The sequence below is a fragment of the Musa acuminata genome, chromosome BXJ3-9, assembly GCF_036884655.1.
Source record: "Musa acuminata AAA Group cultivar baxijiao chromosome BXJ3-9, Cavendish_Baxijiao_AAA, whole genome shotgun sequence".
In the NCBI taxonomy this organism is placed as follows: Eukaryota; Viridiplantae; Streptophyta; class Magnoliopsida; order Zingiberales; family Musaceae; genus Musa; species Musa acuminata.
In genome coordinates this window covers 25,004,832-25,031,304 of record NC_088357.1, presented here as the reverse complement: position 1 = coordinate 25,031,304, position 26,473 = coordinate 25,004,832, and the positions used below count along the sequence as shown (strand labels likewise).

At 35.7% G+C, this 26,473-nt stretch overlaps 1 protein-coding gene across 2 annotated transcripts in view; it reads left to right on the top strand.

Moving 5' to 3' along the window:
- The window catches only part of LOC135649816 (DNA-directed RNA polymerase V subunit 5A-like), a 30,183-nt gene extending 10,878 nt beyond the window's left edge, over positions 1-19,305 (top strand). Inside the window, exons 2-4 of one of the 2 annotated variants that reach the window (XM_065168664.1) lie at positions 6,345-6,521; positions 7,146-7,259; positions 18,919-19,305. In XM_065168664.1, the coding sequence (XP_065024736.1) occupies positions 6,345-6,521; positions 7,146-7,259; positions 18,919-19,044 (417 nt within the window). In that variant the 3' untranslated portion in view covers positions 19,045-19,305. The remainder of the gene's footprint in view (positions 1-6,344; positions 6,522-7,145; positions 7,260-18,918) is intronic. The other variant, XM_065168665.1, reaches the window with a different exon arrangement.
- Positions 19,306-26,473: the final 7,168 nt, after the last annotated feature.

Here is a 26,473-nt window from a genome sequence, read left to right as displayed (position 1 = left end):
CGTAAAAAAGAAGAGAAAGGGGATGATCACTTCGAGGGGATCAGCCCTCCTTGACCGCTTCGAGGGGATCGACCTCATAGGGTTTGTCAAAAGATAGAATAGTATTTTTCATAGATTACTGAAAAGAAGCAGTTACATCCCTATTTATAGAGTTCCACCCAGAGTCTATCACGACTTGAACTCTAATAATAAATAAATATTAAATAAACCTCTACTTGACTCTAACTGAACCAAACCGACTCAATAAACAACTGGACTAAACAGACTCAATAAACATTATTCAAAAGCTTAGAAAAAGGGTCCTAACAGTTCCTCCCTCTTCAAATCAGCCTTGTCCCCAAGGCTGAGCAGCATAAATTTCGGGGAGCTTCTCTTTCAGCACTTTAGCCATAGATTATCTGCAACGCATCACAACCCGTTGATCAAGTAAGCATGGTCTCCACTTTTTGATAGTGTAAGCAACAGGTCGGTCTTTTAGTGTAGTAATCGTTGCATGAAACTTCTGGCCCTGTATAATCAATTTTATCTTTGAACCTTTCCTATCACAAGTGAAAATCCGTCCATCAATGATCTTTACTTCGAATCTGTCATAGTCTTCAATGTGGTGGGCCAATCGGTCAACAGTCTCAATGTCCATAAAATTGTTAGTGCTACCAGTATCAATCAATGAATGAAATGTTATTCCACTCTGTGGATAAACCCTAGGAGGCCGATCCCCTCGAAGTGATCAAGGAGGGTCGATCCCCTCGAAGCGATCAAGGAGGCCGATCCCCACGAAGCGATCAAGGAGGCCGATCCCCTCGAAGCGATCATTATCATTCCCTTTTCTCCCCTTTTTTCCACGATAAGACCGTAGGGTCTTATCAATTGGTATCAGATCGACGATAAGACTTTAGGGTCTTATCATTTGTTATCAGAGCATTCTCATTTCTCTCATTTCTTCCATGATAAGACTTTAGGGTCTTACCATAATGCTAGATTTAGCTTATAACCTTCATGAAGAAGACGTCTTGAAGGTTATGTATATTTGAAATGTTTATTTAAGTATATAAAGCAAGGTATACAATTTCGAATAATACTGTCCGTACCAGGTGGTATGTATCAACGATTTAGAAAGGCGCTCGGGCGCTCGCCTAGGAGCTCGGGCGAGGCGAGGCGAGGCTCGAGCGCCTCGCTAATCTCCCAGGCGGCGCGCTTCAAACAAGCGCCGCCTGGGCGCTCGCCCGAGCCCAGGCGCTAGGGGCTTCGGGAGAGCGCCTATGATAACCAAGGCGACCGAATCGGGATTTTAGGTCTGGTTCGGTCCTGGTTCGGTGTCCGATGGTTAGTTGGTTCAATCAAACCAACTAAAACTGATATAAGTGACAACCGAACCCTAACCCTCGCCGCTCCCGATCCCGATCCCGCTGCTCGTTGTTGTCGCTGCTCGCAAACGTTGCCGTTGTCGCCGCTCATCGCTTTCGCTGCTCGCCGCTCCTGCTCCCGTTGCCACTACTCGCCGCTCGTGCCTCCCGCTGCTTGCCGCTCCCTCTCCCGCTCCCGCTGCCGTTGTCGTCGCTCGCCGTTGCCGCTTCCTCTTTTCTCAGTCAGCAGGCTCAGCACCCCTTTACACTTCCTTTTAACAGTATACGTATACTGTATACTGTTAATATTATTAAGTTTATTTGAAATGATTAATTTTCAATACTGTTAATAGATTAATAATATATTATTGTGATTTTGTATCTTAGATTTTCTTAATTTTATAGCATATTTTTATTTAAAATTTTAAATAATTATATATATTAATTATATTATATATTTTTATATTTTAGCGCTTCGCTTCGCTCGGGCGAGTGCCTAGCGCCTTGGGCGCTTTTGGACCTTGGCGCCTTTTAAATCACTGGTATGTATCGGTCCGTCAACTGACCGGTACACGAACCGCCCGTTACCGGATGGAATATATATATATATATATATATATATATATATATATATATATATATATATATATATATATAAGACGACGTCGCCCTGCATGGGAGAAGGAGAAGGCGACATCACCTTTTTCGACGACGTTGCCTTATATATATATATATATATATATATATATATATATATATACACGAGGCGACATCCCGCCTGGGAGGAGAGGCGACGTCATCGAATTATATATATATATATATATATATATACCGAGTAGTATATCGAATGTTATATCACTCGGTATATAGTATTGTACTGTACCGAGTGAATGTCGAAACTCTGGTACTGTACGATATTTCAATCATTGATACAAAGCATAATAAAAATATCTTATTACTTGTTATGTTCACTAGGCTTCTAGCTATCCCATCTGTGATTAATGAAACCAACATAAGTGTTTTCTTTCTCTGCATTAGCAATGACCCCTTTATCTCCCGTACTATTTATACCAAGTGATAGAGTACCTATCTATGGCCTTTGGCTTTTTCCCCATATTTAAATGACATAGGCTTAGCTGAAATTGCTTAAGTCATCACGTACCCTTTGATATCTATTCACAAAGGGTCAGCCTAAGTGCAATCTCACATAGGTCCCTATGGACTTGCAAAGAAGGAAAGTTGATTGGTTTCGAAGATGAGTGACAGACAAGTTCCAATGTCTCTTTCAAAATCATAGCATTTAAGCAATTTAACAAATAGTTGGAATGTAAGGAGAAAACAAGGAATATGAGAAAATATGGAATTTGAACACTAAAAAGGCATACAAGTCCAGTAATGGCCACTTGATCTTGTGCATGGCAAACCTACACACTTTGCGTACAAGATTATAATTACAATTCAGAGTCCAACTTTGTATGATAGCCCCATTCAGCCTAGTGTCACCCTAGTGGTTTGAAGGTGCTGAGATGACTAACGCTTTGGTCATGCGCTTGATGAAATTAGGTTGTGACATGCAAAAAATGAGAAAATGTGAAAATTTCAGATTTTAAGGGTTAAATTAACTAGAAATAAGTCTTTTGAAGACCTAAAAAAAAAAAGGTTAGTTAGGTCTTCATAAGACTATTTTTTAAGGTTTTATGAAACCTTTAGGAAAAAAGTTAAATTGGTGAAAAGTGAAAATAATAAAAAAATTCAACCTTTTAAGTAATTAATTAACTCAAAATAGAAAAAATAGAAAAGTGGTCATTTAAAGCTTCACTTGAATTTTCAAGGTTTCATTAAAATTTTTACTAAAAAACCTTGTACTTTCACCTTTAATTGATAAAAATAAAATAAATAAAAATCTATAGCTTTTTTAGGCTAAATTAACTAAATATATGTCCTTTAATGGCCTAAAAGTTAAAAAAAAAAAAGATCAATTAGGGATTCATTAGAATTGAGATGAGAATGTTGAGATTGATGTATGGAGTTACGAGGAAAGATAGGAAAAAAAATATTTTTATTCGTGAATAATTTAGTATTGTTCTAATAGGGGATAAAATGAGAGACAATTATTTAAGATAGTATGAACATGTATTTAGGAGATCTACGAATACCGTAGTTAGAAGAAGTGAAATAATTATTGATAAGAGCCAAAAAAAATACCTAAAAAGATTTTAATATTAGTTATAAATAAAGATTTAAATACTCTTAAATAAACATGTGATTTTTTTATAAATTTTAATAGCAATAAAAGATCCATATAGTCGATCCCAAATAGTTGAGAGTTACAACTTTATTGTTATAAGCATTATTAGATATTTCTAAGGATTTATAAAAATATTGATATTTTTGGATAAAAATAAATCTAAGTTGCACAGGCATTTTTCAAATAGGACCCAAAAACAGTGTAACAACATTTAAAAATTGTAATGCCCCAGCCTAGTAGAAAGTCGACAATGCTACAGTGTTGCAATCCTAATTTATTTTCACATAGCATTTATTACATATTTTAACCCATTGACAATTCACCCATTAGACATTGTTCAATAAATTTGACTCCTTCAGAGTATATAATATTTTAATCCAAATAACATATATACAAAATAAATCTAAATGCATAATCATACCCCAAAATTTTGATTCATTCTTCTATCAGTATAAAATAATGAGCTACTTCTCAAATCTGAAAAATTAAGAACTAATCATATGCTATCAAAACTTATCATAAATAAATATTTTATTTTAAATATATATATTCTTTATACATTTAACACCTGCATGGATATCAAATACTTTCTTTATGCTTATACAATTTATAATTAAACTTCCTATGCATTTTGAATCATAACTTGTTAACATAATTCAAAGACGAGTGTAGTCAAAGGTGCTAGGTGCTAAAATGCACCAAGGTGCCAAAACACTAGAGGCACTTGCACGAGCGTAAGCGAGACACTCTTACATATTCAAAATTTAAAAACTATATAATTAAGGAGAAATATGATCACTAAAATATAAATTGGAAATTACATGAGTTTTATGTCACTTTATGTTATAGATATCACCATCAAAACATCAAATTACATTCATTTAAAGTGCCAAAGTACTATAATGTCCAAATCTAATAATAAAAATGCCAAAATAAAAGAAAATTTATAATAAATATCCAATAATTTCCTTTAAGAAAGTTAATGATCTTCAAATTTATAGACTATAGACCATTATTAATGATGATTAACATTACATGATTACAAGAGAGAGAAAGAGACTAATCCATGGAAACTTGAAACCTCAAAAAGGGTTTTAGGCTAGCATATCCTCAAGTCAAGTTTTGAAAACCAACGAGATCCAGCGAGAAGGTCTAGCATATCCTCAAGTCGAGGGATCGAGAAGCGATATTTTATTGTTATTTTTGTTGATCGCTCAACTATCGATACACATCCTCCGAGACCCATTTTTCTTAGAGGTTAGCAAGGTAGGGATAGCGCAATGATTGAGATTGTGTCACACAAATCCTTTAGCCGGAAGTTCTTCAACTTGCTTGTTTAACTTGACTCTCTCCTTAGGATTCATCCTATAATGTGGGAGATTAGGGAGCTATGATCTTGGGACAAGGTCAATGGCATGTTGGATTTCTCGTAAGGTGGTAGCTCATTAGGTAATTTTGAGTTATGACATCCGAGAATTAATCTAATAAGGATTTAACCTTAGGATTATGATTCTAATGCTATCAACAATTTGTCTTTTGGTAACGAGGTTGTTAATTATTGCAATGCACAAGGTAGAAATGTAATGTTTTAAATGGTTCTCACTTCTTTTTTCTCAATTTTTGTCTTTCTTTGGACAACTTTTAGAGGTTTAAATTTTAGTGGTACTATAGTTGTAGCTAAAGGAGAGAGAGAGAGAGAGAGAGGATGATTAAAAAAAAAAGAAAGGAGAAACGAGGGGAGAAGCAATGAAAACCATGATATAAAGAAATATATGATTTTTCTTTTCGACAAAAATATTGGTGAAGTTTTCAAAAAAGTTATCAGGTATCGAGAGCTAAGTCCACCAATTTCGTAGGGATAGTCACCCCAAAGTCCAACTCCACTTGCAAGGAGTTGACGTTGGAGGTGCAAAGATCCTTGAGTGTTGATTAAAGTTTTTGTTGCTAGTTGGAATCCAATTGGTTACAAGGCAGGTTTCTTGATGGTTTTGATACCAAATTGATGTAGAACAAAATAGAGAGAAAAGAGAAGTTGAGAGAAAGCAAGAGAGCAAGATAGCAAGAGAGGAGTGTAAAAGACTCGATTCTGAAGTGTTTGATTCATTGATAAGCCTCAGTATTTATAGGCATTTAGGAGCCTTTATACAATCAAATGCAGGCAATGATTCCCAAGAGTAATCATCTAGAAAACATGTATGTCTTTTAGAATTCCAAAATGTGGCTTTTAGGATACCTAAATAGTGAAGGAGTGCACTTAATACAAAAGTGCACTTAATGCAAAAGGAGTTCCTAGGTTAGCACCTAGAAAGACCAAAAGATATATCAATTTTCAACACAATTTTTAGATCTTCTAGGCCAACTAATTGATGATTTTTTGTTGATTTCTTTACCTAGAATAAAATTTTCGGAAATCCTTTATAATGCCTGATGGTTTTCCATCATGGTGTGGCTATGACAAAGGTTACGGCACCTACTGCAGTTGAGCCACGAATGCAGTGAACAGCTGTCTATTACTGCTATGTAAATATTTACTGCTGTGTAAACAACTGTTTGCAGCAGTAAACAGCTGCCAAAGGCATGGATGCAGTAAAGAGATGTATATTCACTGCTGTGTAAGCAACTGTTTGCAGCAGTAAACAGCTTCTGTTTGTTCCTGATATGGAAATGTCCTTTTTTGTTTTTCTTTTATTAAAATTCTGCATCTTTTGGTATGGAAATGACTTCGTTTCGACTTAACAAATTTTCTTCTTCAGCTTCTTGTCATCTTCTGTGGAACTGAACCTTTGAAGTTGTCAACTGTGCGTGAAATATACAGCTGGGTTAGCAAAGAACACTTGACTGGGTTAATATTAGTGTTACAAAGTAAAATGACATCCAAAGCTCGAGAACTTACTGAAGAGATTTTCAAATTCAGACTGGAGATATTTCAAGTACTCTCCACTGCTCAAAATTTATGACTTCTTTATGGTTTTCATTTGATCCCTTTCTTTGGGAAAAGCTCAAAATATTAATTTATCTAGATATACTAACATGTATGTACTTGCTTTTCTGCTGTCAGCAATAATACAGATACTTAGCTTGTGAGCATTCGTCGTTAACTATTTAATTAGAATTTCATATATTTTATTTTGGAACAGAGACATATTTATTGCATTTCAGTGTAAGAAATCAAGTCAGAACTTCCAATGTTTATTTTGTGTTTCAATTATAACATAATTTGGACTATTAATCCTTATTAGACATTAGTTGTTAAGAGTCAAAGTAGATCTGGATCTTTTGCTGATGTCTGCAGAAAAATTATGTATTAGTTATATAAAAATTTCATATTTATAGTAAAAGGTTACTGTAATGCTTTCATAAATCAAGGTCCACAGTCTCCAAACTAAGTGCTAACATGTTATATTTATATGAAACCAACTCAGCTTAATAAAAAACTCGTTCAATGCCCATCCTTATTCATTTTTGTTTCTTTATTTTGCCTCTTATAATTTAAAGTACACTTAAGAAATTTCTGTTGTTTTCTTCCTGATGCTTAATTTGCTTTTCAATATCAGATAACAGAATTGCTGGTCAATATCACAAAGCACGTTTTGAAGCCAAGGCATGTCTTACTTGCTGCAGAAGAGAAAGAAAAGCTCATAGCAAAGTATAACGTGGAGGACATCCAGGTAGAGAGCAAATGATGGTTCCAACTTAGTTGTTAAATTTCACTCTTAATGGCTCTTACTTTATCCCTTCTAATGGTTGGAAAAAATAAATTATACTGAGGGACACACCCTTTTTTGGTTGTTTCTTTGTTATGAAATTGTCATGGTTTTTATTTTTTAGATTAAAGGTGATTTGCCTTATTATATCATATTACCTTGCCCAAGCTAGAATATCCATAATATCTTAGAATATCATGGAGTTGACTTTAGTTTAAATTATTTCTTGAAATAAAAATCCATGAATTTCTTTGTTCACCAAAATTGAATTCCGATACATGTTAAGATTTGACAAAGGTGCATCGAAGATAAGTTGAATTTTGTGCTCAATCGCATATCTAGGACGAAGCCCATTGGTTTTAGTGAAGAGTTGTGGATACTTTGGGCTACTTCTCGAACCTTTGGACTAGGGGTTGGATCTGAGTCTATAACCTTTAGTCTAGCCATCAGTGATAGACTCGGATCTAGATGTTAAACCAGTGCAAGTTCGGTTAAGTCATCATTGATGGTTGCAGTTGTCGTTCGTCGACTTTAATCGTTCTTCCACTTATTTAGGAAGAGTTTGGGGTGAACCTTCCAACACTTCTCCCTATTGTGACTTGCAATTCTTCCATGCTCACAAAATAGATCACTCTTCTTTGAGAAGAAGAGGTTTTACCATTCCCAGTATTCTTCTTGACCTTCGGGTAACCTCCTTTGGCCTTTTTTGCATTTTTCTCGTTGTGGAATTGGTTCTTTTTCTCGATTGTCATCGCCATCACACTTGTGTTCATGATATCATAAACTTTGAAAAGGCTCAACTAAATATTAATTAGTGCATGAAGACCAGAGGTATACTTCATTATCATCGGGTGATCCTAGAGAGAAACCTCGAGTGTTATTGCTTGTCATCAGAATTTGGTGGTATACTCTTTCATTGATCCCAACCTTGGCATAAGTAGTGCCACTTCCGTCATTGATCTTTAATATACCCCATCAGGTAGAATTCTTAACGAAGAAGCCTTTTGAATTGTGCCCGTGTTACTTCTTCAATGCCATAGGTATTTGAAGGTATGTGTTCCGCTAAGCAAGTGCATCACCCGTCAACTTGAATTGAACAAACGTGACTTTATCTTCACTATTGTAACCATAGAGTTCAAAATAGGTGTCAAGTTGATCCAACTATGCATCCAATACCTCGACGTTAATGAGTCGTCATAGAAGGGTTTGTCGATGCAAGCCTCGACTCGGAATGACCAAGACTTTATTGTTGGTTTGGGCTCATATCCAACCCATCATGTTCTCCATATATTGCGATAAGATTGCGATTTGGGCAGCAAGGTTAGTCGAAGGTGCTGAATTATTGGTTGCCATCCCGTCGTCACCTTTTTTCGTCGGTGATTGAGGTTTGAACTCCAACTCTTATAGCTCTTCACTTGACACTTCGTATCCTTGCCTCGTGGTAACCATCCATAGGCCAAGGATCATTGCTCTGATACCACCTAATCCATATGAGGTTTGGACTCGAGTTCAAGCTAAACACGGGTCGTATGTTGTTTTGTGGTGGAGTGAAAGCTCACTGTAGAAAAAGTGTAAAACCAAAAAGAACTCTATTGTTTTGAATTAAAAGTGCCTACTATAAAATACAAAGGACTAAGTAACAGTGATTTAAAAAGCACTAGGCGCCAAGGTCCAAAAACGCCCGAGGTGCTAGGCGCTCGCCCGAGCGAAGCGAGGCACTAAAATATAAACATATATAATATAATTAATAAATATAATTATTTAAAATTTTAAATAAAAATATGCTATTAAATTAAGAAAATCTAAGATACAAAATCACAATGTCACATTAACAAAAAGTTTCAAAATTTAAAACAATAAAATTTTATATCAAAGTCATTCATCATAATTAATATTATCGTCATTTTCACACAAATCATCTTCATTGAATTTGTCTTCTTCCTCTTGTCCTTTGATTCCTTCCTCTTCATCAAGATATGTTTCATTCTCTATGTCTTTAACAATAGCAGGAGCCAAGCTTGATGTTTTTGCACTCATTTTTCTCTTTGACATCTGTCTTGTATATGTTTGTAATTCTCCAGCACCTGAAGCTCTTGCCACATCTCCCCATGTCAATCTATCATCTTCAAATACAAGCTCGTCTCCAGCATCTTGCAAGTTAGCACCCATTTCTCCTACTAACCACTCATTTGAATCATCAATATCTTGCAATGAGATTGAATCAAATCTATTTTTCAAATCATGACGAGTCTTTAAAGCTTGATTATACTTTATTTAAACAAGATCGTGCAATCGTTGATGTTCTAACCGATTTCTTCTCTTCGAGTGAATCTGTCATGTCATATAATTTAAAAATATATTAATACATATATCTAAATAAATAAATTAATTAAAACAAAAATATTTAGTAATACTTACATGCTCAAAGACACTCCAGTTTCGCTGACAACCCGAAGCACTACATGTCAAACTAAGTACTTTGATAGCAAATTTCTGTAAGTTCGGGGTGGAATTTCCAAATAGAGTCCACCATTCAACTGTAAAATTTATGTTATTATTAGCAATAACATAGTAACATAATATATATGAAATTAATTATATCAAATTATTAATACCTGGAGAGGTAGTTGTCCTGGATCGAACGACAATTGGAATTCTAAAAAGACCTTCAGCATTTTTATATAAAGATAATTCATGAATAATTTTATCTTGAACCTCAAGGCTGGGAACTAATCTTGCAACGCACTGATATAACCCATCCAAAACTTCTACATCAAATCCAACAGATTTAATCTTATAAAAGAATTCAGGGTTCAAATAATATCCTGCTGCATGTAAGGGACGATGAAGTTGACAATTCCATCTTTCGTCAATGATTGTAAAAATTTTCTCATATTTTTCTTCATTTTCATTAAAAGATCTTTTAATCGTCTCCTTTGCTCTATCCAAAGCCTCATAAATATATCCCATTGCAGACTTATTTTCATTATCCACCAACCGAAGGACTCGAATAAGAGGGCCCATTACCTTTAATATATAAACTACATGATTCCAAAAGGATGGCATTAAGATGATATCAACAGCCCTCTTGCCTTTTGCTTCTTTTGCCCATTTGCTTGTCATCCATTTCTCAGAGGTAAACATATTTCTCAGAGTATGTTTTTAACGATGCACGCTCTGTAATGTCAAGAATTAAGTAGCAAATCGGGTAACACCATATCTCACTAATTCTTTATTCCCTGTAAATTCTCTCATCATATTCAAAGCTCCAATGTGATTATAAAGAAATCCAACAACAAAAATTGCCCTTTCTAAGGTTTTCTTGATTTCTAAGATCTTTCCAATATCCTCTAACATTAAATCAATACAATATGCTGCACATGGAGTCCAATACAAGTGTTGTCTTTTTGATTCAAGCAATTTACCTAAGACAAAGGATAACAAAAATGATAAGACTTAAGAGTTTAACACACTTAATTGAAGATAAAATAATTAATAAAATTAAAAGATGAATATTACCAGCTAAAACATAGTTGCTTCCATTGTCGGTTATGATTTGAACGATATTTTGTTCTCCAATTTCTTCCACGAAATTGTCAAGTAAATCATATATCTTGTCTCTAGATTTTACAAAAGATGAAGCATCTATTGACTTCACAAACATAGTCCCTAAAGAACAATTAACCATAAAATTAATTATACTCCTGTGCCTCCTGTCAGTCCAAACATCTGACATAATAGAGCAATCATGTGTTGCCCATGATTCTTTATGACCATTTAGTAAGTCATTTGTATAATTCAACTCTTTTTGCAGCAATGGAACTCACATCTCATAATAACTTGGAGGTTTTAATCCTGCACGATATCTTCCAATAGCTTTAATCATATCCTTAAAACTGTCTAAACGAGTTGTACTAAGGGGAAGACCAGCCTGATAGAAGAAGCGAGCAATGTGCTGAATTGTTCTTCCTCTTATTTCTTTATCACAAGCATCACTTATATTTGTTTGTCTAAATTTTGAGCCTCCTGCTTGCCCTTGTTGTTTCTGGGATCCTTGAAGCATATATAGATCCATCGGTCCTTTTTTACCTTTCTTAGTACTCATAACTTCTTTTCCCTTTTTGTCGTATACTCTTTTTTCACTTGGGTTAATACTCATAGAATAATCTTCTTATTCATCCCTGAGATGTTCAACATTGTCTTCTGGTAAATTCCCGTAAGATTCATTCTTTTGTGTCTTCTTTTCATTCATATAACTCAACAACTCTTCTTTTACCTCAGGTGGACATTTTTTGCAAGCTGCTGCATTCTTGAAATTTCCTACTAGATGTTGTTTTGCACAAAAAATACCACCTCTGGTAGTCTTATCGCAGAATATGCAAGTCACTGCATTATGATCTTTCGGATCCTTCAAATAATTATACTTCCATGCAGGATCTTTTTTTGATACCATTGGAGACTCTATTGAGTTGCTCTCTACACTTGCCATTTATGTTGAAACCTAGCAATAATTTCAAATAAATAAAAATTAACAACATTAAAATTAAAATAATATATTATTAATCTATTACCAGTATTGAAAATTAATCATTTCAAAATTCAAATAAACTTAATATTAAGAGTATACTGTATACTGAGCCTGAGGGAGAAACGAGGAAGCAGCGACGAGCGGCGGCGGGAAAGGGAAAGGGAGCGGGAGGCGCGAGCAACGGGAGGGCTCGCGGGAGTCGCGAGCAGAGGGAAGGCTCGTGGGAGTCGCGAGCAGCGAGAGGCGCGAGCAGCTGGGAGGGCTCGCGGGAGGCGCGAGCAGAGGAAAGGCTCGCGGGAGTCGCGAGCAGAGGAAAGGCTCGCGGGAGTCGCGAGCAGCGGGAGGGCTCGCGGGAGGTGCGAGCAGCTGGAGGGCACGTGGGAGGCGCGAGCAGCGACAGCGATGAGCAGCGGGAGCAGCAGCGACGAGCAGCGAGATCGGGAGCGGCAGCGGCAGCGGGTTAGGGTTGGGTAAAGGTTATATCGGTTTAGTTCGTTCGATTGAACCAACTAACAATCGAACCAGGACCGAACCAGACCTAAAATCCTGGTTCGGTCACTTGGTTTACCCAGACGCTCGCCCGAAGCGCCCAGCGCCTAGGCTCGGGCGAGCGCCCAGGCGGCGCCTGTTTGAAGCGCAACAGGCGCCGCCTGGGACATTAGCAAGGTGCTCGGGCCTCGCCTCGCCTCGCCTCGCCCGAGCGCCTAGGCGAGCGCCCGAGCGCCTCTTTCAATCACTGCTAAGCAAAGACTAAAAGAACGATGAAAGATGACTTGTGCTACAAGAACATGCTGTACTTGACAATAAACTAGTTACTCTCAGCAAAATTACTACCGGTTTCGGTCTTCTTGTTCTACCCTGCTGATGAGGTTGCGGCAGAAGGTAGAAGTTGCTGAAGATGTTGGATGAAGCATGAAGAAGAGTTTCAGCCTCTAGAACCAGGGGAAGGAGAATCTGCAGCCGTAAGCTTGAACTCATGGAATCTCTCCTGTTCTCTTCTCATGGCTAGGGCCAGCTGGAGGATGGAAGGGCTGATGCTTCCAATACTTAAAGGCTGTGCTAATCCCTTGGATTTATAATTGTGCAATAGTGGAGAAAGTCCTAGGTGAGCCAAAAGAAGATCCCACTGACGAATGTTTTTACCCTATAGCTTCTTAAAAATTCTCAAACTTTGATTGAAAACTTCAGTTTGATCATCAAGTTATGGACGGTAAGATGAATTGAAAAGAAGATTTGTTCCCAATTTCCTCCAAAGAGTATGCAAAAAATGGCTCAAGAATTTTGAATCTATGTCAGAAACAATGTATTTAGGAATACCATGGAGATTCACAATTTCACAAAAATATAAGTTAGCAATATTAGATGCATCCAATGTCTTATTGCAAGGAATAAAATGTGTCATTTTAGAAAACTGATCCATGACAACCATAATTGATACTTTGTTCCTCTGGATTTTGGGTAAACCTACAACAAAATTCTGGCTAACATCCTCCTAAGGAGCATTACCATGAATTTTGCTTATGACTTTTTCAATTTGACAAATTTTATAACGTTCCATGTACCATCTTACATCTTTGTCCAATTTTGGCCAATAAAGATTTTCCTGCACAAGCGTTCAAATTTTGTCTCTTCCAAAGTGACCACCTAACCCACTAGCATGAGCTTCCTTAATGATAGATTCTCTTAAAGAACATTGAGGAATGCAAAGACGATTAATCCTGAAAAGATAACCATCGTGAAGTAGGAATGATTATGATTGCCACTTTCACACTTTTTCCAAATTTCCTTGAAATAAGGATATATTTATAAAGCTCTCTTAGGATTTCAGACCCCACAATGTTTACTTGCAATTAAGGAGTATTTTCTGCTTAAGGACATCAACAATAATATTTTCAATACCAAACTTATGCTTGATAGTAAAATTATAGGCTTGGAAAAACTCAACTCATGTAGCATATTGCTGACTATTGATGTATTTCAAAGCTTCATAATCAGAGTAAAGCACAAATAGTTTTGGAAGTAGGTAATGATTCCAATAATTTAAAGCTCCATTAATTCTCAACTTTTCACTAAAGAAAGTAATTAGTTTACTTCTTGACTACAAACAACGCCAATTCCCAAAGCATCACATTCAACTTTGAAAACTTCATCAAAATTTGGGAGTATTAGGATAGGAGCTTCAGTTACCTTGCTTTTTAGAATCTCAAAGCTCTTTTGGACCTTATTTGTCCATTTGAAACCATCTCCTTTCAAGCATATTTGTGATTAGAGCCACAATAGAATTGAATCCTTTTATAGATCATCGATAAAAAGAGATCAGACCATGAATGATAAAAAGAGATATGAAAGCTCTGGATTTCAGTATAGCTTCCACTTTGCTAGGATCTATCTTGATTTCATCTATAGATATAATATAGCCTAAAAAAATGAGGTTATCACTGAAAATTTATATTTCTTCATGTTAGCTTTCACAAAGTAATAAAAACCTTACGAAGATGTTGCAGATGTTGCTCCTCATTATTGTTATAGATAAGAATATCATCAAAGTATATGATAACAAATTTTTCAATAAGATGTTAAAAAAATATGATTTATGAGGCACAAAAATGTATTAGGAGCTTTTGAGAGATCAAATGGCATTACCATCTATTCATAGAGACCATCCCTTATTTGAATGTTGTTTTTTATTCATTTTTGGGTCTTGTACAGATTTCATGATTGCCACAGCAAAGATCAATATTGGAGAATATAGTTACCTCTTCCATGGTTTGCAGTACCGGTCCGACAGGCTTCCGGTACGCGGACCGCCTGTTACCGGGCCGGTACTGTAGCAGTACTGTAGCACTGTAGCATTGCTACAGTGCTCGATACGCCTGAATATACCGCTCGGTACACCTGGGTGTACCGAGCGGTATACCGTACCGTACCGGTACCGAGCCCAGGTCGAAACTTCGGTACGGTACGGTATTGCGAACCTTGACCTCTTCAAGTTGGTCAAGAAGATCATCTATACGAGGAATAGGAAACCGATAGTCAATAGTAATCTTATTTATAGCTATGCTTTCTACACACTTATCATGATCCATCTTTTTCTTTGGAATGAGGAGAGCTCGAAGGCTCAATTGTGATTTTGATTTTGATTTTGATTTGACTTCAATCTTAAGAACACCTTTAACACTTCCAAACTATTTTAACTAGGGATATAGGGTTTAAGAACTCATCGCTCTAAGGAATCCACCAAAGAGATAACACCTCGAGAAACACAACTTGTATTCAAAACACTATGTCTTCAAGATTTACAATCATGAGGTATGTATAGTGATGGTGATTAACTTCTCCACCACTTTTAAGATTTAAAATAAATAAAAACTAATTAAAGAGCTATAGAATAACTAAAAGTCATCAAGGGACTTGAAAAGGTGAGAAGAACCTTCTTCCAATCTTGGTAGAGAACCCATCAGGACCTTTGCAGAGAGAATGAAGCATAAATTTCTCTAAAAAAGTTCCAAATCGCATTTTGTAAAATGTGTTCGATTCCTAATTTAATAAGCTAAATGATGTATAATTCATACCATAAATATCTCAGAATTCATCTTGGAATTATTGTGAAATGAATATTCATGACTCTTTGGAAACTAAAGAAATTAATTTGATTATCTTGACTTCTCTTGATTCAAAGTTTGAAAACAGTCCCATGTCGTGATCCTAAGGTTCCTACCAGTAGGGGCACCAATCTGCCTCATCCAGCCATTTGCCAATATGTGGTTTTTAAAATGAGAAAGTTGAACACCCAATCTGAGTTGAAAAAGTTACCAAAGATAAGCTGAGAAAGGGCAAAAGAAGAAGCAGTGATAAATAGGCTCTTGCTCCATGCAACACAAAGGACAAACAAAGGTGCTACTAACTCCACTTTGAAACAATCTACTGGAAATAGGAAGGTGACTATGCAAAAGGTTCAAGCAGAACAATTTGATCCTAGGAATCCTTAAGAACCTTCATTATCAGCAAGTCTTCCACCATTGGTGCCTTGCCCAGGTCTCCCACCATCACATTGGTTAGGTGAGATGGGGTCATCAAACACTTTGCTCTCAGATGTAATGGAAGAGGGACCAGAGTCATTAAATAGGTTCACAGGCAAGTTAGTGACAACCATCACATCCCATTAATGCTCAAATCAGGAAGTTTAATTTGATCGGTACACCCCAGCCTGAAGCTCTCAAATTGTCGCCTGTCATCTAGGCTAGGCTCACTTGAGGCAGGAGCCACAGTTATTGTAGCATCAGATGCCATACCATCAGTCCTGGTTAATGTCTTGGAAGGATATATGCTTTGAGAAGTGAGAACTAGGTCAATAAATTTGAAATTGTTGAATCAAGTTGTACTGATTTTTATGTATAACTTTGATTTCATTGTGATAATTGAAAATTGTCACAGTTTTTATTTATAGCAATGATAATTGAAAATTATTATCGTGACAATTGAAAATTATCGCATTTTGATTACATTATTGAATCAGTTTGTAGTGTTTTGTTGTGAACTATTGAACATCTTGCATTCAGTTTGTTTGTTCCGAAAGAGTTCAGGTATGAAGTTGATTCATTTTAAGATCAAGAAACCAAAACAATTTTTTCAACGATCAATAGGATTCTGTTTAATGATTGCTAAATTCCACAAGTGGAAAAATGAGTCCAAAATAGATTAGGTAAGGATTTCAATAGCTGAAGGCATCTTGAACCAGGATATAATGAGCATATATCAATATTGATTCAAAAGTTCTTTTATTTTTTGAGTTTCAAATTTGTGTGGCATTTTTCCTACAAGCATTTGAAAGGTAAGTCCTCTACCTTATACTTGGGGGAGGCTAATAAATTTTTAAAGTAGTGTTTCTTTGTAATAATGTGTCTATTTAGATTAGGAATTTGGATACATTTAATTTTGTGTCTAATCGTATATGAGAAAAGAGAATATGTAGGCAGTGTCTTGATAAATGCTCACGAGTAACTAGTAGATCTGAGCTAAAACATTAAATGGAATAATGATTGGACACTGAACTGAAAGACTAAACATAATAATTATTTGGATTCCATGGTTCTATGTTTTGCCTGGACTGTTACATACCAGTCCGATGGCCTATCGGGTCTGTAGCACAGACTGCGGCACATGCCTCCCAACACTGTATACCATGTGTCGGTACACTGGCATGATGTCCCAGACATGTACCAATGTTGCTGGGACCAACCTGTGTCTGGTAACTGAAACATATATCATGTTGGAAATTGTACCTAAAGGGTTAATCTTCAAAAGATAAACACCTGAAGTTATGGAACTAATTTAAACTGAAAGAACCTATAAATAGGTTATGAGCTGGATGCTCTACACGAGGAGTATGTCTTTTGCTATATAAATGATATTATAGACTTTAACTAGTTAATGTTTCAACAAGTTGTTTATATTAAAACATGTAGAAGCATAGTGGCAGAGTACACAGGTGCTTTCTGGTTAACATATAAAATGTGTTGAGATAAATCCTGAGAATAAGACCACCTACCTAGAAAAAAGAGACTAGAAGAGCCACAACTCTTAATAGTCACATCCCTGATCTTAAGAGTAAGCTAACACAGCTTTGCAGCTAAGGCTACTCATGAAGCAATCATGCAACAGATGAGTCAAGAGTCAAGGACGACAGTGAGATAGTTGAGGTGGAGGGGCAGGTATTGTATAGGACATATAGATAGATTTTAGTTATGTTCTCTAAAACATAACTTTTAAAGGTATATTTTTGTAGTATTTGGTGAGATGAAATCTTTTACCAAATAAATTAGAGATGATAAGTCTTATATTGATGAATTAAAATGAATCTCTTTTTTTCCATAGCAAAAACCTTAAAGAGTAAGACTCTTAACAGTCACGTCCCTGATCTTAAGAGTAAGCTAGCACACCTTTGCAGCTAAGGCTACTCATGAAGGAATTGATTATACACCAAATGAAATTCAAATGTGGTCAGTTGCAGTAAAGGAAGTGGGAAATCATGCAGCAGATGAGTCGATGACGACGGTGAGGTAGTTGAGGTGGAGGCACAGGTACTGTATTATGACATATAGCTAGATTTTGGTTATGTTCTCTAAAACATAACTTTTAAAGGTATATTTTTGTAGTAATTGGTGAGAGGAAATCTTTTATCAAATAAATTATAGATGATAAGTCTTATATTGATGAATTAAAACGAATGAGGCTTATATTGATGAATTAAAACGAATGACTCTTTTTTTCCATAGCAATAACCTTAGAGTAAGACTCTTGACTATCTATGTTCCTTGCTAAAGAAAATATGTTTTCTGAGCGATCAAGATGACTACTCTCTAGATTGGTGATTATATTTTCTGATTAAGACAAGTTAGTGATCTAGGAACTGGTTTCTACTTTGGTTTTTGTATTTTTTATAATTGTAAAGCATATAGAAAGGATATGGTATTGGACATGGTCAACTGGTGGGATTGGTGGTGACCCGTACAGATTCTTTTGCTGTCAGACTGGTGTTTTATTTCAATTCCAATGAAGCTTAGAGTTGATTTTCATTGCGCAAAGTGCCGGGGAATACTAGGTCTCCATGAGTTTGGTGACTTTGGATCCAAGCTAAGCTCATCATAATTAGTGTCAGACAATGATACATTCATTTCATTCACTAGATTATGTGGTACCCTATGATGTGTGTTTCTCCTTCTGTTTGTATAATGTTAGATTGTGGTATCCTATGATGTATTGATGTATTTTCCTGCTTCTGTCTGTATAATGCTAGATCAAGAAATTTTTCATTTTTAAGAAACTGTTAAAAATGTTGGTAATTCTGTCATATCATGCCAATGTGTTTGGCCTTTGGATGAGCAAAAAGCGGACTGCAAATATAAGAGAATGGTGACATATATCTGGACTCAAAGTGGGTTATTTAGCTTTTTCTTATCATCAATAATTTGGTTAAGGTTTGCTCTAGCACTTGGATATGATCAAACAGAGTTTGTTTTTAACCAATGGCTCCCTTCATAGCATCAAAATTCTTGTCTTTAATTCACCACAATTGTATGGATATTGGTTTTGCAGTTGCCTCGCATGCTCAAGAGTGATGCTGTTGCTCGATACTATGGGTTTGAGAAGGGACAGGTTGTGAAGGTCACGTACAATGGAGAGCTCACTGGGCATCATGAAACATACCGTTGTATAGTGTAGTATGCTGTAACTGGGTGGTATTTTGATGTTGTTCCAACTGTGGTGGTCAGGGTCTCTGTTGAGATATCCTAGGACTCTCATTGGACGACAAGTTTGAGTGTAATGGAAATTTCTTCTCATTTTTTTTAAAAACACTGATGGTGTAGTTTATTGGCACCTCGAGCATGTAAAGGTTAGATATTTGCAGTGTTGAATTGCTACAATGTCTGCAAACTAATGAAGGTCCTTGCCATACTTCAAGGTTCCTCTTGTTGATTCTCAGACTTTTCTCAAACGACCATGTGTGAAATGCTTCTTTCCTTCATTTACTATTTTGTTTAAAGTTCTAGAATCGATTCAATCGTTGATATGTAGATGTGCCAAATACCATCATATCTCATTCTATATAATCTTGGACAAGTCCTGTGTCTTGCCCTAACATCTAGTGGTTTTTTTCTTTTCAATGACATCGAGTATTAATGACGTCTCCTGTAGTGCAATCTTGAGTTGGCTGATGCTTTAGATATGAACTGTGGAAAACAATGTTAAATTGGTGCGTCCTGAAATTGAATAAGAGGGCGCACTTGAATGATAGGGCGTAAATATTTATGGTTGAACAATTCATTTCAACTAAAGTATTTTACTCGAACAAATGTGAAGTATGTGACTGAGAGGGCGCAATCAATCATATATTTTTATTTATAGATGTTTTTTTTTCGCACAAACAATGCATGCATTCATTTATCAACTACTATAAAATAAGAAGGAAATGATATAAGATTTTCTTTACACGAAATGGACATTTAATAATTATACTTGCAAATGGTATTAGTTGAATTTGAGAAAAAAGTCCAATGTAGAAAACGATTGAATTTACAAAATTTAAAAATAATGAATGGATCCACAATAATTCCCTAACATTTTTAGAAGCTGATTTGTAGTCCTATTGCAAGTAAATTTTCAATAATTAAGCATAGATCTAAAGTGGGTTTATATTATTTTTTAATTAACCTTTTGGCCAAGAGCAATAATAGAAGAAGATGAGAAGAGGAAGAAAGCCTCCTTTCAGCCTACGATAGAATGGAATTTTACGATACAAACCCAGTGCTTTGTCTTTATCCTTGACATCGAAAGACAGCAGCAACTATAATAAAATCAACCCCTTCCATAATCTCTCACAAAGGCACTACTAGATCGGAAAAGAAAAGAAAAACTCGGGAGGCCTAATTTGTTACAATCTACTCATACGAACCTCACTGATGTTATGATATTTTTTTTAGCCCATAATGTTGTTTTATAGTCTTCAACTCAACTTACTTAAATATGACAGCTCATGAGCATATTCCTTACACAAAGTTAAAGCTATTTCAATGTACTTTTCTTTATGACTAAGGAACACATTAAAGGGGTTAGTTACCAACTGTATAACACTTAATCTTGTAATTCCTTATGCATGAAGGGTTATTTCATGCACTAGTACTTATTTTGGTGTTTTAAGATTAGAAAGAGTTTTAGAAACTAATGATATTGATAAAAGCTCTCTTGGAGTGCTCTCTTAAACTTTATATCTCTTGTGACACGGGAGTGCCTAATTTGCTACAATCTGCTCATATGGATCTTGCTGATGCTATGGTATATTTTTCAGCCCACAATATTGCCTCATAGTTTTCAACTCAGCCCACTCAAATATGATAGTTCATGTGCACATTCTTTGGATAAAGTTACAGTTGTTTCAAGGTGCTTTTCTTCATGATCAAGAAATGCATTAAAGAAGTTAGTTACATATTGTAAAATATTTAATTTCAAAATTCCCTATGAAGGGTTGTTTCATTCATTAGTACTTATTCTGATATTTAAGGGTTAGAAAGAACTTTAGAAATTGATGATATTGGCAGAAGCTCTCTTGGAGTGCTCTCATAAACTATGTATCTCTTGGATGCGTTCTTGAGTGATGAGTCTTTTGTTTATAGTTCTGTTTCTATGTTTATTATCCTCAGGGTGTTAATCTTTCTGTATCCCTTTGTGATTTTAAACTTGGTTGTGAGCTTTCTTTTCAATCTTATTAAAGTTTTATCGTGAGTTCATTCCTTTCCTACTATTGTCTTTCTTTCGAAATCTATTATGCATTACCTCCCGGTATTAGTTTGGTATCAGAGCTAAAGGTTAGAGATCATGATAAAGCGGAATAGAAAAGATATAGTTGGTGAAGGTAGTAGCCATGAAGATGATATTGATTCGTTGAGGCTGCAGCAACGAAGATTGTTGCGTAGTCTACAAGAAAAAAACTGAAATAATTGAAGAACTTCAAAGTAGAAACAATCAGCATGAAATTGATGTCCAAGAGTTTACTTCTGATGATGATACATCTCCACATCCAAGGGAGTCGAGAAGATTTTGCACAAGACATGGAGTCTAAGATGAGTGGCAGAACAAATACAACTCAAGATTGGATATTCTAGAGTTTGAAGGTAAAATAAATATTGATGACTTTATTGATTAGCTTAATAAAGTAGAAAGAATTTTTGATTTTCATGAACTACCAGAACAAAAGAAGTAAAACTTGTGGTACTCCAACTCATACGGAATGCATCATTTTGGTGGAAAAATATGAAGAAACAAAGAGAATGTTAGAGGAAGAATAAGATCGTGATATGGGAGAAAGTTAAAAGGAAGCTGAATATAAAATATTTACCTGACAATTATAGGCAAGAGATCTTTCTCAAACTTCATGATTATTCGGATCAAGTTAGCACTAAGATGGGGGAGGGGGCTGGGTTGAATTAGTGCTTATGAAAATATTATGTCGAATCAAAAATTTCGTTTCAATTTAAACCCGTATCAGAAATGCATTAATCGTAAAGAAGGTGTGAAGGGGAGTAAGTAGCCAAGTTAATAATCAATATGAAGAAAAAGTAGAATAGGAATGATAAAGTAGAGATCACACCAGATTTATAGTGGATCGTTCGTCGTGACCTATGTCCACTCCCGATTCCTTCTTGTTGAGGCCACCGGCATCTACTAAAGGTCTTCCTTCAATGGGCGAAGACCTACTACCTTCTTACAACTCTTTCTCCTTTTCATGAGTTTAGGAGACAATCCTTACAAGTCTCATACTTCTCTTGAATGATCACAAAACTAGAAAGGGAGGAGGAGGACTCTTAGCACTTTTTCAATACTTTCACATCCCAAAATCGTAAGACTTTTTGTTCACACTTTCGTTGCTCTTTCATGCAAGAAAGAGTAGGGTATTTATATGCTCCAATTGCTTCAAAAATAGATCAAAAAGTGTCTCATCCTAGTTTTTTGGGATATTGGCGACACCACCACCATTATTGGGTAGTACCACCACATATAGACTGACACTGGGTGGTACCAACACTCAGTCTGGGCGGTACTATTGCTTGATAGAGCCTCGAAGATTAGGCTCTGGCGGTACCATCGCTTGACAACATTAACTGCCGGTGGTACCATCGCCTGACGTGGCTCCAAGTGATAGAATGGGCTATCCAACCGGCCCAATTTAGCTCTATTTTGGGCCCAATTGGCCTCTAATTGAGTTAATAGGATTTCTCTTAAAACTAACTCAAATTAAAGTCCTAACTATCATAGTTAAGGATAAAATAATTATGATATACATAATTTAAGTTATCTAGTGTGTCAATTGTTCAACCGAACTTTTGGTGAATTTCCAACGAACTAGCGATGATCTTCCGACGAACACCCGATGAACTTACGATGAGCTTTCGCGTGAAATCCCAAAGAACTTCTGGCGAGCTTTCACTGCATCGTCCGATCCTTTGGTGTATCCCCCGATTCATCGGGCACGATGCCCAATTATTAACTTCGGGCCAACTTCGATTCTTCTTTAATCGTTTTACCTTTCTCACGATCACAATTAGTCATGCATCACTTATCTCAACACATAGATTAGATCAATAATTCACCAATTGATTTTATCATCAAAATGTGAGATTCAAAAGAAGGTAAAATCAATGTTGATGATTTTATCAATTGGCTTAATATAGTGGAAAGAATTTTTGATTTTCATGAACCACTAGAACAAAAGAAGGTAAAACTTATGGCACTCAAACTCAAACGGAATACATATTTTTGGTGAGAAAATCTAAAGAAGCAAAGAGAACGTGAGGGGAAGAGTAAGATTGTAAAATGAGAGAGAATAAAAAGGGAGCTGATGAGAAAATAATTACTTGAAACTATAGACAAGAGATATTTCACAAAATTCATGATTTCAAGCAAAGAGTGTTGAATCTCGGATTTTGATAATGAAATCAATTGGTAAATTATTGATCTAATCCATATGTTGCGATAAGGGTTGCAGAATTAACTATGATAGCAATGAAAACATAAAGCATATATTGGCCTAGAGTCAAAGATTAGACGATAAATCAAAAATTCGGACGATGTGCTGGAAGTTTGCCGGAAGCTTGCCGAGAGTTCGACGGTAGTTCGCTGAAAGTTTGCCGAAAATTCACCAAGAGAACAATTGACATACCAAACAGAGATTGCTTAGTTAAATGTCTTAATCATCATAGTTAGACCATAAGTTAAGTTAGGATTGAGAGGTAATCCCACCAACTCAGTTAGGGGCCAATTGGGCCCTTAACAAGGCTGAATTAAGCTGGTTGAATAGCCCATTCAGCACCTGAAGTCATGGTCGATGGTGGCACCACTGGGTGATAGTCATAGGTGCCCTATAAACTAATCACATGAATGATAACAAGTGTGACTTGACACACATAGTCTTTTTGCTTATTATATTTTGGCATTTATTACTTTATATTACTTGTTACACACACACATATATATATATATATATATATGTATATATATATATATGTATATATATATATATGTATATATATATATATGTATATATATATATATGTATATATATATATATGTATATATATATATATGTATATATATATATATGTATATATATATATGTATATATATATATATGTATATATATATATACATATGTGTATATATGTATATATATATATATATGTATATATGTATATATGTATATATATATATAAATATAAATATATATGTATATATGTATATATATATATATATATGTATATATGTATATATATATACATATATATATATACATGTATATATGTATATATGTATATATGTATATATATATATATACAGGTATATATGTATATATATATACACAAATATATATACATATATATATATATATGTATATATATATATGTATATATATATATGTATATGTACATATATATATATGTATGTATATATACATGTATATATGTATATATATTTATATATATGTATATATATGTATATATAACAGGTATATATGTATATATATATATACATTTATATATACATATATATATATATATATATATGTATATATGTATATTTATATACATGTATATATATATACATGTATATATATATATACATGTATATATATATATACATGTATATATGTATATATATATATATATACATATATATATACCTATATATGTATATATATATATATGTATACATGTATATATATATATATATGTATATATATATACACATATATATATGTATATATGTATATGTATATATATATATATATATATCAATATATGTATATGTATATGTATATATATATATATATGTATATATATATATATGTATATGGTATATATATATATGTATATGTATATATATATATATACATATATGTATATATATATATATATATGTATATATAAATATATACATATATGTATATATATACATATATGTATATATGTATACATATATGTATATATGTATACATATATGTATATATGTATACATATATATATGTATATATGCATATATGTATTGTTGAATCTCGTATTTTGATGATGAAACTACTTGATATATGTTTATGATTTAATCGGCGTTTTAAGTGATGTAGGATGCTTCGATCAAGATGAGACAATTAAAGCAAGAAAATCATGTTGTGCCGGAGGAACCTGTCAAAAGATTGGACGTCGGGCCGGTGGATCGGTCGACGTATCGACAGAAGGCTTCGGGCCATGGACTCGGGCATCGGGCCAAGAAGAGCGAGTATTGTGCCAAGGATATCGGAGTTGCGGAGTCAACTGGCCGATTGGGCAATAGGCTGCAGGAGAGGACGATGTGCCGAAGAATCGGACGAAATGTCGAGGGACCAATGACCTGCCGGACAACTTTGTTAATTGCTTAAGATTAATTGTCTCGATCGAAGTTTTGTTTTAAGTGTGCAGGATTAACTACGATGGAAGAAAGACATGCAGCAGAAGTTACGCCGGAGTCAAGACAATGATCACGTTGGGAGTTCGAGAGTTCAACGGAAGTTCGGACAATCGTCGGAGGTTTTGCGGGAACAAATCCGAGAAGTCCATGAGCTTGCCAAAGAAGCTCGTTGGAACTCGCCAAGTGGATCGTTGCAAGTCCAGGAGTTTGCCGGAAGTCCGCAGGAGCATCACCGAGAGGGTTCATCGGATGATCGACGGAAGTTCGCCGGAAGCTCGCCGGAAGAAGCGATTGACGCACCGGAGCAAGTTGCAGTAAATGTCTTAGGAAAAATCGTAGTTAGCACAATGATTAAGTTGGAAATGGGAGGTGATCCCATTAACTTAATCTTGGGGCAATTGGGCCCCTGAAAAACCCAAATTGGGCCGAATGGATCAACCCATTCGGACCTTGATTTCTGGTGGGAGGTGCAACCGCCCAAGCTAGGAGGTAGCACCACCTGGGCTAAGTCTCCGAGCGAGACTGGGCGGTGCAACTGCCCCAGCCAGGAGATGGCACCGCCTGGGCTTAGTCTCCGAGCGAGACTGGGCGGCGCAACCTCCCCTGACAGGAAGTGGCACCGCCTGGGCTCGGTGTCCGAGCATTGGCTGAGCTGTGCAACCGCCTCAGTCAGGAGGTTGCACTGCCTGAGCTCAGTCTTCGAGCTCTGGCAGGAGATGCAACCGCCCCTGACAGGAGGTGGCACCACCCAAAGGCTCAGTCTTCGAGCTCTACCAAGCGATTCAACCGCTCCAGTCAGGAGGTGCAACTGCCTGATCCCAAAATTCCGGAAATTGACAGTTTTGAGCTCCAAATTTGAATTGGGTTGGTGCTAGTCATAAGTGCCCAGCAAGCCAATCACGTGAGTGATGGCACGTGTGACTTGATACAGAATCTTTTTGCTTATTATATTTTTGGCGTATATCACTTTATAACTATTGCATAAATGCATATGTATTGTGATGTCCTTGGATTTGTGCAATGGGAATCGGATCGTGATGAGATCACGATAATGAGATCGATTCACCTTTAAACACATATCCTAAATAATCCCGGTCATAGGTTACTCGAGAGGGACATCGTGATAACCGGATAGACTGGTGTGCTGTATACCCGTCCATAT